Here is a 14466-nt window from a genome sequence, read left to right on the forward strand (position 1 = left end):
GCTAATAATGTATTTTGTTTCAGTTAATTGTTCTCCTACGCTTTGTAGACTAGTAAACGGAAACAGAGGTTAATTAAAGTTTCGCGAATAGTTAGAGCCTCCGGAAATATTACAACTAATATTACGGTTAGCTAGTAACAGTAGGTTCTGCTAATAGAAGAAGACTAATAACTCGATAGGGTTATTTCACTAAAACAGTAGGCTAGTAGACCTAAGGGTTAGGGTAAGGGGATTAGTCTTAAACTAAAAAATAAAATATCGATGGAACGAGCAATAGAAAGGCTGGTAGGTATGTAGGCAAAAACCATACACCACCACACAGAGCCAGAGATCCGATACGTCGTGCACTCCCCTTCACAGGTCCGAAGGAGTAACTCACTACATACAACAAACGTCTAGGCGCCTCTATGGAGAGGTCTGGGGCCGAACGAATTGAGCGCCGTTTTTATGTGAATGGAAAAAAAATTTAGGTTCTGGTTAATAAACATGGATTCAATTGGATGCAAAGTAAAACAGAATAGAGTTTCTGGAGAACCACATAACAATCTCGGTTGTAGAAAAACCCGTCATACGGTAATGACCAGGTTACTCGCGCTGCATGCCCAGTACTGTGCCCAGTTTCAACCTACTTAATTAAGTTGAGTAACAGTTCGACAATTAAATGACTGCTTTTCACATGGCCTCTCATCTGCTACGATAGGGGAGGGTGTTAAACGTACAATCACCAGGAGCATCTGAGGCATCTCGCCGGATGAAGATGGTGATTATGATTGGTATGATCGATAAGGTTCACGACCGTAAGAATTCCGCACCAGTTTGAACAAGCGACGAGAGATCCTTGGTACCATAATCTTCTCATGTTCCTCAGGAGCCGTGGTTCAAGTCTTCTGGTAAGGTACCTCGACGGCTATAGTGATATGGCCAGACCCTGGGAGGATATCGTCTCCTATCTTGTAATCCTTTAGTTGTAGGACGTCGGCAATATCTAAGAGCTTGCACTAAGTAGGCGACCAAGTAGTAAGTTAAATTCACACTTAACGCCTAATACTGCACGTACCCTCGAAAATTCTGTGTCGTAAAGTAGATTAGTCCTAAGTACTATGTTAAGTCTGGGAAATAGCTGAGTCTAATGTATATGTGCCGAATCATTCCGAAAAAAACAGGTCTCACGTTCGAGAACTTCGAATCGGAAGGCTGTTATCCATGTACTTGTCGCATAATCCCGAAAAGATCTCAACATGGACTTGTGAACCAGGGTCACAAGACAATGTCTACTACGGTTCACTTAATCACTTAATGCATTCTAATGTCGTATTATGTGATGTAATTTGTTATTATGGCTGGTCAGGAACAACATCCCACAACCAAGGAGTAGACATCTACGAGACGCTATTTCTAATTTAGCGTGAATCCTTATGCACCCATAGTTGTTTTCAGATGCAAGTTCCTGCTGTTTCATTATAGTGCGGCTGAAATTAATAGCGTTGGATGTGTTTCTCGGCATTTGAGACACAGTCCAGGTCTCATCGCATCTAGGCTAGTCCAGATGCTACCGACATTGTAATTGGCCTAGCTATGAATGCCATGCACACCGGTCCAAGCCGTCCGGTCTTTTGTATCCTCAAGCAACTTTCCGAAGGAAAAACAGACTATCTAGGACTCCATGCTCCTTGGAGCTGAGCTGTTTTACCACCAGTGTTATCATTCTGTGCACATTGATGGGCTTGTTCCAACGGACAGCCGATTCAGGATAGATTCATCCGTTTTCAACATATCGTCCTTTTTATAGTTTAAACAAAGACTCACAACAAGTTCTTATTGTATCGCAAAAGCCACTCACGTGTCCTCAGTTTCAGCATCGTACAGCAAAACGTTTCTCAATGTAAATGCATGTCTATGCTATTTATCCGACCAAGGACGGCTGTCTCTTTTCCGTTTTTGTTTCACTTAGACATGCCAGAACTGATTTCTATACACGTACTTCTTCAACCGCTTATAATTGCAAAATTTATGGCCTTCGATATGTCTGTGGACGTCCGACATCAATATTACGGTGTGAAAGACACAACCTCACTTTTCCCCAACGACGTCACCAATATGAACGCGCCAAGAAAGCTTTTCGCCAACGATAACGCCTTTCGGGCGAATCAGAAAATCAGAGTAATGGGAATTGCCTATCGAGCGAAGGAAAAGACCCTGCGGGATGAGATTGTTAAGCTCAAATCCGACGCCCAGAAGCTCAGGGATGAAAATACGAAATTGCAACGCCAAGTCGTACAAGAAATGCGGCGGACTTCTGATGTCGAGGCCCAGGCAACGGTCGGCCAAGATCAAAATGGTGGTTTGCGGCAAACGACAGAAAGCCCTGCGCTTAAAAACACAAGGAACTTTCAAGTTGGGCTCCATATGCATAGATAACCAAATCAATTCTGTCTGGCTGGGGTTGATTCCGACCTGACCCTCGCGAGTAACTAGGAACTCTGCATCCTTTTTGTAGCTCTACCGATGGTTCAATCGAAATGAAGATCACAATTGATGGAAGTACACACTCATGGCGTATTTTTGACGGTTCTTACCAAGAAATGGTATTCAATATGAGTTTGACGAGTCTTTGCAGTCCATAAATGCATCAACCACGCCCGCTATTTTGACTGCCGTCTTACAATTGGCTGTCAAATTTTGTTCACTTTGAATGACCGGTTGCCAGACTTTCTCGCTGGATCTCATTTCGTCTTCTCACTGCAAAACGGGTTGTGATGAAACTAAATTCGTCGTAACACTATATAGATTACATTTTAGTCTTTCAATGTTAGAATAGTTTAATTCAAATAAGGTAAATCAGATGAAAAAAAAAAAAAAAAAAACACCACCTGCCAGGACCCCACGGCCACTTAATTCTACCTAGCGTTGCCTAACCATCGGAAGTTTGGTGTTTCAAGTCACCCAATTGGATGAGAATGATGCCCTGTTTCGGCTCTCACTCTTACCAACTATGAGTAGGCTAAGTAGAGCCAAGATTTACAGCTTTTAGTATGGGACATCAGGGTGTTCATCGAAATGAATAGATCATTCTCGCTTCACCACTACGTAGGGCATATTAAAGCATCGCGAATAAATACAATATTGGAGCTTTTTTCTTTACTTTTTTTTATTAGTATTATATAGCAGGGGAGATTTAAGTTTTGGGTTAAAGCCCTGATATCATTTTACGAGAAAAACAGACGTCGAGTGTTCAAAAGAAGACTTAAAATTGGCGTTAAGTGAGAATTTAAAACACAATTTCATTGAGCAGAGTAACTTACAACTTGCACTTCCTCAGTTCAAGGGTTCATTTCCATGGCATCGAAACGGAAACTACATGTTGAAGCAATCAAATTGACCTTTTGTTTTTTCTTGGCACTACTACTCGAGTTTAAAGGCATTCTACAACGGAGTGCTTACCAACCAAGTTCATTGGCAGTTCCAACACCGGGTTGAGTCATGTTCCCAACTGTAACAACCAACGAGAAGAGCATCACAAGTTCAAAGAAATGGAGCTTTAGTCAGTAAACCTTCTTCAAAAGGTTAGTACACCCTTATGAATTGAGGAAACTATTTGAAAATTATTAGTCATTTCGCTTCCTTTGGCACTAAATGGTGTCATTTTTACACAATTCAATATGGGGCTCTTCGGGGCTCCACGTTCGGCCGATCTCGGGCACGTCGGTCAAAATTTTGCTCACTTCAGCTACTTCTTTCATGCTCCCGCCCCTTCGCGGGGCGGCCGCTCTCTCGTGATGTTCGTTCACTGGAGCCTGAAGTCTACTGAGCGGTCCACCGAGTTGACCATAGCCTGCCTAACCCACTGTCTTTTTGAAAGTGAGTTTGTGAACCAAGCGTGTGTTCACCATGTCTACAACTACGGTGGAGTTGGTGACTGCTCCGGCGACGCCCTTGCCGCAACTTTCGGCATCGCCCTCGAACACTCCGAGTTCGAACCAGAACTCCTTTTCAGCTGAGGATGTCCAACATGATGACATCTCCAAGGGAAAGACATTGGTGGTAATCACCTCGGTGACGTGCATCACCGGCATCAGCTCCCTTTTGGCTGGCATCGTGACCGTCTGTATCCCCGCCATGGCGAAAGATGTCAATCTTGAAAGCAGCTTGCTACTTTGGTATGGGCTTTCCACAATGGCTTCTCCAGCGTGAATCAATTTATACCTAACGTGTGTTGTCAAGGCCTGCCTCAGTATATGCCCTGACTTGTGGTTGCACTCTCCTGCTTTCAGGAGCGATGGCTGATCTCTTCGGAGCCCGAAAACTTTATCTCCTGGGTTGCTTCTTTCAATCAGCTTTCACACTTGCCTGCGGTCTTGCGAGAACCGGTATTCAGTTGATCATGTTCCGTGCCTTTGCAGGTGTCGCTATTTCAATGTGTCTGCCGTCTGCCGTTAGCATTATCACACATGCCTTTGCCCCGGGCAAGCGAAGAAACATCGGCTTTGCCTCCATGGGTGGCGGTCAGCCTATTGGATTCTCTGTCGGCCTTAGTGTTGGCGGTGTCTTCACGGACACTATTGGTTGGAGATGGGGTTTCCATATTGCTGCCATCATCAACACTGTCATCTTCCTGATTGCTCTAAAGTGGCTACCTAGCCTCGGCAAGCGTGAGCCAGTTACTTGGAACCGCTTCTTGACGGAGGTGGACTGGATTGGGGCGTTTCTGGCGAGTGCGTTCCTCGCCATGGTGTCTTATATTCTTGCGTGAGTGCAACAGTGTTCCTACTAGCAAACTCAAAAAAGATGAGAACTGACACATCTTTTTCTCAGTGCCATTACCGACAGCACGCAGGACATTAAGAAGCCGGAGAACATTGCCCTCTTGGCGATTTCAGGAGTGCTCATTGGTAGCTTCATCACATGGGTGGGCAGACAAGAACGTCTAGGCCGGCCGGCAATCATCCCCAACTCACTGTGGAAGAACCGCAGCTTCACCAGCATCTGCATCAGCGTCTTCATGGTCTGGGGTGCCTTCAATGCGACCGAGCAACTTAGTTCGTTTTACCTTCAGTATGTCCAGAGGCTCTCGGCCATAGACACCTCAGTCCGCTTCCTCCCGGCGCCGGTTGGAGGGGTCCTAGCGAGCGTTGTAGCCGGTCTCGTTGTGCACCGTGTTCGGGCCGACGTGGCCATCCTCATTGCCGTCGCCCTCGCGGCGCTCTCCCCGTTGCTAATGGGAATCGCGGACCCCGCGTGGAACTATTGGTTTTGCATTTTCTGGGCCATGTTCATGAACGCTATTGGCGCCGACACCCTCTTCACCATCTCTAACCTGCTGATCACTTCATTGTTCCCGTCCCGAACACAAGGTGTCGCTGGTGGTGTGTACAACACAATTGCCCAGATTGGCAAGAGTGTAGGTCTGGCCTCGTCCGGGGCGATTGCGAGTGCGGTGACGGCCAAATCCAAGTTGACAGACAAGGACAGCCCGGCGGCGCTGCTGGAAGGTTATCGGGCATCGTTCTGGTACTGTACAGCGCTGTATGGCGCAACTCTGTTCGTAACGGTCTGGGGATTGAGAAAGATTGGCAAAGTGGGTGTTAAAAAGGAGTGAGGACAGCTCAGTTTGGACTTGGGGAACCGGAGCAACGGGACAGAGGACACCCTCATTTTCCCCGTCAGATCTACCCACACACATGTTCTGTTTCCAGGGATTTTCCACGAGTTTGGGATGAAAAGGCAAAGTTTCAAGTACGCAGTAGAAGCTTCGCGTTATGGGTGGCGACCCTGCCAAGGGGCTGTCCTGTCGAGATGCTGACAAAAATTCTCAAGGGGTTATCATTAAGACGCCAACATTATGGCCATGGGGGGGATGTTCTGGAACCCCGCCCTACGGAAGGTTGGTGCGCCCCGGGAACGCCCCAGTAGATGGCTCGGCCATAACGGGGGTGGGAGGGTCCGTTGGCGGGGGCAGTTGAAATGATGTGTGCACGTACTGTAGAATATGACTCAGCGGTCTAAATATTTCAGCCGGTCGCAAGCCTCCGGGAGCCCGAAGGTGTGGCCCAGAAGGTGTGGGAGGGAACTGGGAGTCAGACAAAGGGGGGATAGATCTAGAATTATGAATGTCTCAAACACCACACACGCGGAAACATTCGATGATACTAAATAATAGTTTCCGCTAATCCTTAGTTCCGTCAGGAATGAATCTCAGAAATATGGAGCTGATCTTGAATCATTATGCATCGTGCTATGGCTAAGGTATGTATGGACTGCTGTCATCGACAACGAGTATGCGTGTAGATTTTGTCAGCTTGGTTTAGTGGATCTCAGTGAGAGACGGCACCCAGATGGGGGGAGGGCAGAGCATAGAACAGTTGGATGGAAAGTTCTGAGGGTTTCTCAAACTTGGGTTGTTTACATATCTACGCTCATTATCTCCCCAAAGTCCGACAGAACTCCAGTCAAAATCCGCAATTGGAAATCGAATCAACATTCGTCAGCTTCATTTCGGTCCGCTATTGGCAGCCGCAGCCCTGGCTCAAGTGCGAATCTCCCGAGGACCCAACAGTAATGTAACCCCAGATCTACGAGCTGTGCAGAGATATACGGCATGGCGGACGGGAAAAGGGGGATTAGCAGCCAACCGTAGGGGAAATGGACAATACGAGTGGCCACTATGATGCAATCGGGAAACTGTCAGAAAACTTCGGCCGATTTTTAGCGTGTCTTTACACCATAAATGGCTTAGTCCAGAGGGTTCTGCAGCTTTAGGGCCGCCCTGTGGCTCATGCGCTGCTTACCGTAAGCTGTTTTCGGAGACCACGAAGGACCCGAAAACGGGGTGCGGACTTTGCAGTGGTTAACAAGAACCCGCCCGGACTGTAATCCATGCTGCTGGGAACTCGGGAACGGCCACCCTACAGACCGTGCCAGAGAGATGGGACTACACACCCATCTCTAGTTTCGGGATGAGAAATTTCGGTTAGGGGTACAGGGAATGACCTCATCGCCACCGGCCGGCCGGCGGACGGTCTACGAACTCCGCCTAGTTGGCTCGGCCGCACGCCAACTGGCCCTGAAAACCCAAACGGGTGGGTTTGCGGATTTGCGGTCTTGCGTCGGTATCGATTTCATGTCCGCATATGGACGCTTCTTATCTGTTTTCTAGTTGGTATAATATACTCATCTTGAACCTCTTGCCATCCCAACTGTTTCCTTACATCTCACCAACAGTTATCAAGTCTTACCACCTTTGGACTCTAACATTTCAACACATTTCAACAACAAGGACTTTTAAACTTCATCTGAATATCATATACATCTAATATCAATCCCATCTAAGCTGAGCCGCTGGCCAGCCCCTAATACCCAACCATGTCACACCGACCCGAAATAAGAGACAGCCGTGGGTCGGCAGGCTCATCAGTCACAATGAACGGAAGGCCATCAACATCAGAGCAGTGGGAGGCCAACTTTGCCCCCATCAACACGGGGAAGAATGGCGATTCATCCGATGACAATGCCACCCTTGCCAGCCCTACGAGAGATACCCACCGAGACACGATGATGATCGACGAGGAGGACAGGAGAGAACTTCAGAGAATCGCAACAACACTCTCACAAAGACGCCAGAGTGCACTGAGCTTCGGCCAGCCTGGATCGGCCGACGTTGCCTACGGCCAGAACCTCACGACCGAGAATGACCCAGCCCTAGACCCGACGAGCAAGTCCTTTGACCTCTCGAAATGGCTCCAGAACATGATGCAACAGATGCAAAATGAGGGCATCAACCTCAAGAACGCCGGTGTCGCCTACAAGGACTTGAATGTTTCTGGAACCGGTGCCGCCCTGCAGCTTCAGCAGACTGTGGGCTCATTTCTCCAGGCCCCCCTGAGAATTGGCGAGCATCTTAGCTTCGGCAAGAAGGAGCCTAAGAGGATCCTCCACAGCTTTGATGGAATTCTCAACAGCGGAGAGCTTTTGATCGTCCTTGGCAGACCTGGATCCGGTTGCAGCACTCTCCTCAAGACCATGACCGGTGAGCTTCACGGTCTGAGCTTGGGCCATGACTCCGTTATCCACTACAACGGTATTCCCCAGAAGCGGATGATGAAGGAGTTCAAGGGAGAGACAGTTTACAACCAAGAGGTTAGCACACTTTCCACCTTCTTCTCTACTCACACAAGACTAACATTTACTTTCCAGGTTGACAAGCACTTTCCCCATCTCACGGTTGGGCAAACCCTTGAGTTCGCCGCCGCAGTCCGTACTCCTTCAAGGAGAATTCAGGGTATGACCCGCGATGAGCACCACAAGCAAGCAGCCCAGATCGTCATGGCTGTTTGCGGTCTGAGCCATACCTACAACACCAAGGTCGGCAATGACTTCGTCCGCGGTGTTTCTGGTGGCGAGCGCAAGCGTGTGAGCATCGCTGAGATGATGCTTGCTGGTTCTCCCATGTGCGCATGGGACAACAGCACCCGCGGTCTGGATTCAGCTACTGCCTTGAAGTTTGTTCAGGCTCTGCGCCTTGCTTCCGACTTCACTGGCAGCGCCAACGCCGTCGCCATCTACCAGGCCAGTCAGGCTATCTACGACCTTTTCGACAAGGCTGTTGTCCTGTACGAGGGCCGCCAGATCTACTTCGGTCCCGCCGCTGCGGCAAAGTCTTACTTTGAACGCATGGGCTGGGACTGCCCTCAGCGCCAGACCACTGGTGACTTCCTCACCTCGGTCACCAACCCTCAAGAACGCCGGGCTCGCCCTGGCATGGAGAACCAGGTTCCTCGCACCCCTGAAGAGTTCGAGGCGTACTGGCGCCAGTCCCCCGAGTACGCTGCTCTCCGCCAGGAGATTGAGCAGCACCAGGAGGCCTTCCCCATGGGCTCTAACAGCCAGGCGCTTACCGAGCTGCGTCAGATGAAGAACGAGCGACAGGCCAAGCATGTCCGTCCCAAGTCGCCATACATCATTAGCATGGCCATGCAGGTCAAGTTGACTACGAAGAGAGCTTACCAGAGGATATGGAACGACATGTCTGCTACAGCTACTTCAGCTGTTATCAATCTTATGTTGGCTCTCATCATTGGTTCAGTTTTCTACGGTACGCCAGACGCAACTGCCGGATTCTACGCAAAAGGATCCGTTCTCTTCCAGGCTATTCTCATGAACGCCCTCACTGCCATTTCCGAAATCAACAGTCTGTACGATCAACGGCCCATCGTCGAAAAGCATGCATCTTACGCCTTCTATCACCCCGCTGCCGAAGCCATCGCTGGAATTGTCGCTGATATTCCCATCAAGTTTATCACAGCGACGACCTTCAATCTCGTGCTCTATTTCCTCGCAGGACTTCGACGCGAACCCGGCCAGTTCTTCTTGTACTTCTTGATCACCTACATCTCCACCTTTGTCATGAGCGCCGTTTTCAGAACCATGGCCGCCATCACCAAGACTGTGTCACAGGCTATGATGTTGGCAGGTGTCTTGGTATTGGCTCTCGTTATCTACACTGGTTTCGTCGTTCGCGTTCCCCAGATGGTTGACTGGTTTGGCTGGATCCGATGGATTAATCCCATCTTCTATGCCTTCGAGATCCTCATCGCCAACGAGTTCCACGGCCGAGAGTTTACCTGCTCAGACATCATTCCCTCCTACACCCCTCTGAACGGTGACTCCTGGATCTGCTCTGCAGTTGGCGCGGTCGCCGGCCAGCGCACTGTTAGCGGCGATGCCTTCATCGGAACCAACTACCAGTACTACTACTCTCATGTCTGGAGAAACTTTGGAATTCTTTTGGCTTTCCTGTTCTTCTTCATGATCCTCTACTTTGTCGCGACCGAGCTCAACTCTGCCACCACCAGCACCGCCGAGGTCCTTGTCTTCCAGCGCGGCCATGTTCCCGCCCACCTTCAAGATGGTGTCAACCGCAGCGCTTCCAACGAGGACATGGCAGTCCCTGTTAAGAGCAAGAACGATGGCCCTGAACCCAACGTCAGCTCCATCCCGCCCCAGAAGGACATCTTCACCTGGAGGGATGTTGTCTATGACATCGAGATCAAGGGTGAGCCTCGCCGCTTGTTGGACAACGTCTCCGGTTGGGTCAAGCCTGGTACTCTCACAGCTCTGATGGGTGTCAGTGGCGCTGGAAAGACGACTCTCCTTGATGTTCTCGCTCAAAGAACCACCATGGGCGTCATTACCGGCGACATGTTTGTCAACGGCAAGCCCCTTGATGCAAGCTTTCAGCGCAAGACTGGCTACGTCCAGCAGCAGGGTAAGTAAACTCAATCAATTCAAAGTTTGGTACGGTTTTGACTAACAACTCTCAGATCTCCACTTGGAGACATCAACTGTTCGTGAGAGCTTGCGATTCAGCGCTATGCTCCGCCAGCCAAAGACTGTTAGCAAGGAAGAAAAGTACGCCTTCGTCGAAGAGGTCATTGACATGCTCAACATGCGCGACTTCGCCGACGCTGTTGTCGGTGTGCCCGGTGAGGGTCTCAACGTCGAGCAGCGCAAGCTCTTGACCATTGGTGTTGAACTCGCCGCCAAGCCCAAGCTTCTTCTCTTCCTCGACGAGCCAACCAGTGGTCTCGACTCCCAGAGTTCGTGGGCTATTTGCGCCTTCCTGCGCAAGCTCGCCGACTCCGGCCAAGCTGTCCTCTGCACCGTCCACCAGCCTAGCGCCATCCTCTTTCAGCAGTTCGATCGCCTTCTGTTCCTCGCTCGTGGCGGTAAGACCGTCTACTTCGGCGACATTGGTGACAACTCTCAAACCCTTCTGAACTACTTCGAGTCCCATGGCGCCAGAAGATGCGATGATGATGAGAACCCTGCCGAGTACATGCTCGAGATCGTCAATAACGGAACCAACTCTGACGGCGAAGATTGGCACAGTGTTTGGAGGGGCAGCAATGAACGCCACGGTGTTGACGCCGAGATCGAGAGAATTCATCTTGAGAAGGCCAACGAAATGGTCTCTGGCAGCGAAGATGAAGGCTCTCACTCCGAATTCGCCATGCCCTTCTCTACTCAATTGGTCGAGGTTACCACTCGTGTCTTCCAGCAGTACTGGCGCATGCCCAACTACGTCTTCGCCAAGTTCATCCTCGGTATCGCCGCAGGTCTCTTTGTCGGTTTCTCCTTTTACAAGGCCAATGGTACGATGGCTGGAATGCAAAACGTTGTCTTCGCCGTCTTCATGGTCATCACCATCTTCTCCACCATTGTTCAACAGATCCAGCCTCACTTCATTACCCAGCGTTCTCTGTACGAGGTTCGCGAGCGCCCCAGCAAGGCCTACTCCTGGAAGGCTTTCATGTTCGCCAACATCATCGTCGAGATCCCTTACCAGATCGTCACCGGTATCCTCATCTTCGTGTGCTTCTACTACCCTGTCATCGGCATCCAGAGCACCGCCAGACAAGGTCTGGTTCTCCTCTTCGCCATCCAGCTCCTCATTTACGCCAGCTCTTTTGCTCACATGACCATTGCCGCTTTCCCCGACGCTCTCACCGCTTCAGGCGTCGTCACCATGCTTGTTCTCATGAGCTTGACCTTCTGCGGTGTCCTGCAGTCGCCGACCGCCCTCCCCGGCTTCTGGATCTTCATGTACCGCGTTTCTCCATTCACGTACTGGGTGGCCGGCATCGTTGGCACTCAGCTGCACGGCCGACCCGTCACTTGCTCTGCCGACGAGACCTCCATCTTTAACCCCCCCGCCAATCAGACTTGTGGCGAGTACCTCAGCGACTACCTCAAGATGGCCCCTGGACAGCTGCAAAACCCTGATGCCACCGAGCAGTGCAGGTACTGCTCCCTGAGCAACGCGGACCAATACCTCGCCGGCAGCAACATCTTCTATGATGAGCGCTGGCGCAACTTCGGAATCATGTGGGCGTTCATCATTTTCAACATCTTCGTCGCCGTCATGTCCTACTACCTCGTACGCGTCAAGAAGTGGAACTCCGGCTCATCCAAGCCCAAGAAGGAGTCCAAGGGAAAGGGTCGTGCTACTCAATAAGTTGCGACTCGGGATGATTACAGACCAGTTTTAGACATAAAGTGTCCAGACACAAACTTAATAGTGCTTTTTCTGTCGATTATTTAGCGAGCGTTAATTTCCCACGGTTTTATACTACAATTAGGAAGATAGAATGAAGAAAGAATATTTCAAACAACAATATTTCCGAAATCATCGTGATTTGTGATTTGGTGATGAGCAACGGTAAATACCCAGCGCAATATGATCCATAGGTTCCTCGTATCAATTTACACGATAGTTACAGTCTCGTCAGTCCAACCTTGAAAGAATTCTTCAGCCGGCTTGTATCCAAATTCCAGTTCCGCAAATCCAACCCTCTCAAACTTTCCTGGTTGAGACACGGATTGTCCGAGAATGATAACAGCGGCATTTTGTGTCTGCCCGGATCTATATGTTCCCAGCATGAAACACCACACAGGGTACTTTGTTTCCTCTCGATTGTCATTACGATTTGCAGATAGTAAACGCACAGCAGTGTTGATGAACTCGCCGTTCATCTTGACCGCAGCCGTTCCCAAGAAGACATCAGAGTAGAAGTTACTTGTCGGCCATTTATCCAGGAGGTAATGCCTAGTTTGGTCTTTCCACAGTTTCGATCCGTAGCCATGATACTCTGCTGTAGCTGGCGTAAACTTACCATGGAGAGTCACATGGCCGCCGGCGACGGAGCCAAATGGGTTAATAGCCGAGGTCGGCGTGCAGCTTGCTTCGATGACGCGGCAAGTCTTTTCGAATCGAAAACCTTTCGTGGCCATGCTCCAGGATACGCCTCCTTTGACCGAAGCCCAGCTCCACGACGGCACGGAAAAGTCCTTGTTCAAGTCAAGCTCTTCCCACTCTCGGTGACAATACCAGGACAGGTCCCGAGGAAGTTGCTTCTCCCAAAGCCCTGCGAGGAAATTGTCGTTGAGCTTTTCGTAGAAGATACGACTGATAGCTGACAGGGCAACTAGCTTATCTTTGGAAAAGGTAAGGTTGCGAAAGGAGTAGGGTGATGCAACGGCAAACCGCCATTCGTGATACAGATCCGCCTCAGGCATTTCGTTGATCTTGGGGTAGAGGCTTATGGAATTCTTGAGCATCAGTTCAAAGTCCTCGCCAGGGGTTCCCCGCCTGGTACGAACCCAGCCGCACTCACAATCCCAGAGTGAGTTGCAGCCCCAGCTGAGCTCGTACTTACCAAACGACACGAAACGCTTTGCCAGGACCCTCTCTTGGAATGTCCAGCCTCGGGTCTCTAGAGGTCCCCGGCTGCTGGGAGCTCTTGCATTCGGCATTGGATGGTCAAGAAGTGGCCGACAGTGGATCTCGCATTTGCCTCGGGATCCGTCTGGCGAGGGAACCGTCACTTTGCTTTCCCAGTGGTGGGCTCGGCGACCCAGAAACCCCTCGGCACCGCCTGCTGCTGAGGACGCGCCCAAAACGAGATGTGCTGATCCGTAAATATCGCCCATTCTGGCTGCTTCACGTTCCCAATCAAGAGCATCATCTTGAACAATGCAGAGAGAGTCGATCCATATGTACTGTATCCCTAGATGCCGCGTTACCGCAACGGCGTCTTGGAAAGTTTGCGGGAGCGTGCCAAGATCAATACCCTCATGATGCAACCCAATGTTGTCTTTCAGTGTTCTCAGTGGCTGAGAAGTGCCCCAGCAGTGGCTCAAGGCGATAAATCTGCCAGTTCTCCGCGATAGGGTTTCAGCAATGATCAGTCTTGGCTGTGAAGAACTGACATCGAGCACTCGAGTAGGAAGAAGAGCTGCCTTCTCAGATGAACAGCTTTCGTGAGAGGCTTCACACATCTCCATCCAGTATTTCAACAGGACAAGGCATTCCTTCGACCCAGCCGTTTTCGATATGTCCTCATCGTAAGGAAGACCCTCCCACGGCGATTCGGAACCTATTGTTTTACTCAGCGCTTTGGCGCTACAGTATCGCAGTTAGGAAAACTTACCAAAATGATTATAAAACAGTATTTGGGTTGACAGGTCTTCATGAGCTGTCGAATGGTGAAAGTAGTCTCTGACTAGGTAATACCTCCCACCGACGTTGTTTGGGTTTCCCCCACAAAGATAAATCTGGCTCTGGCCACCACCTGAAATATCGATACCATGTCTTCTTCTCACTTCATTGAGTACCGCAACAACTAGCTCGCAAAAGCAACAATTCTTTGCTGCCTCGGTCCATGTCTCGAGGCTATGCTTGCTCGTAATGTTTGCATTCTCATCGCCGGTAAACTCACATACACTACACCCGTTGGATCTTCGCAAAAGTATCTGCCTCGGATGGCGTAATGCGTCCGTAAAACGAAGTAGGGCGGAGCGCCTAGAGGACATGACGTCTGCTGGTCTTTTGTGAATGATAAAGTTTCCACAGCTGCAGCGGGTTGCGTCTCCCCTCATATTCAGCTGACGGTCAGAACATGCATTAGTCAC

General features: G+C 50.0%; 3 protein-coding genes across 3 annotated transcripts; 2 read left to right on the top strand and 1 right to left on the bottom strand.

The window, feature by feature from the left end:
* Window positions 1-3888: 3888 nt before the first annotated feature.
* CTRU02_211317 (MFS transporter) lies at window positions 3889-5596 on the top strand (the record flags this gene model as incomplete). Its single annotated transcript, XM_036720338.1, has 3 exons — window positions 3889-4157; window positions 4222-4746; window positions 4813-5596. 3 exons carry the CDS (start codon window positions 3889-3891, stop codon window positions 5594-5596), a joined length of 1578 nt encoding a protein of 525 aa, XP_036588081.1.
* Window positions 5597-7416: 1820 nt separating this feature from the next.
* On the top strand, window positions 7417-12010 carry CTRU02_211318 (ABC multidrug transporter; the record flags this gene model as incomplete). Its single annotated transcript, XM_036720339.2, has 3 exons — window positions 7417-8133; window positions 8191-10261; window positions 10317-12010. The coding sequence occupies 3 exons, from the start codon at window positions 7417-7419 to the stop codon at window positions 12008-12010; spliced, it is 4482 nt and encodes a 1493-aa protein (XP_036588082.2).
* Window positions 12011-12258: 248 nt separating this feature from the next.
* Window positions 12259-14367, bottom strand: CTRU02_211319 (HET domain-containing protein; the record flags this gene model as incomplete). Its single annotated transcript, XM_036720340.1, has 2 exons — window positions 12259-13931; window positions 13986-14367. 2 exons carry the CDS (start codon window positions 14365-14367, stop codon window positions 12259-12261), a joined length of 2055 nt encoding a protein of 684 aa, XP_036588083.1.
* Between the last annotated feature and the right edge of the window lie 99 nt (window positions 14368-14466).

The sequence above is a fragment of the Colletotrichum truncatum genome, assembly GCF_014235925.2.
Source record: "Colletotrichum truncatum strain CMES1059 chromosome Unknown Contig_0007, whole genome shotgun sequence".
Classification (NCBI taxonomy): Eukaryota; Fungi; Ascomycota; class Sordariomycetes; order Glomerellales; family Glomerellaceae; genus Colletotrichum; species Colletotrichum truncatum.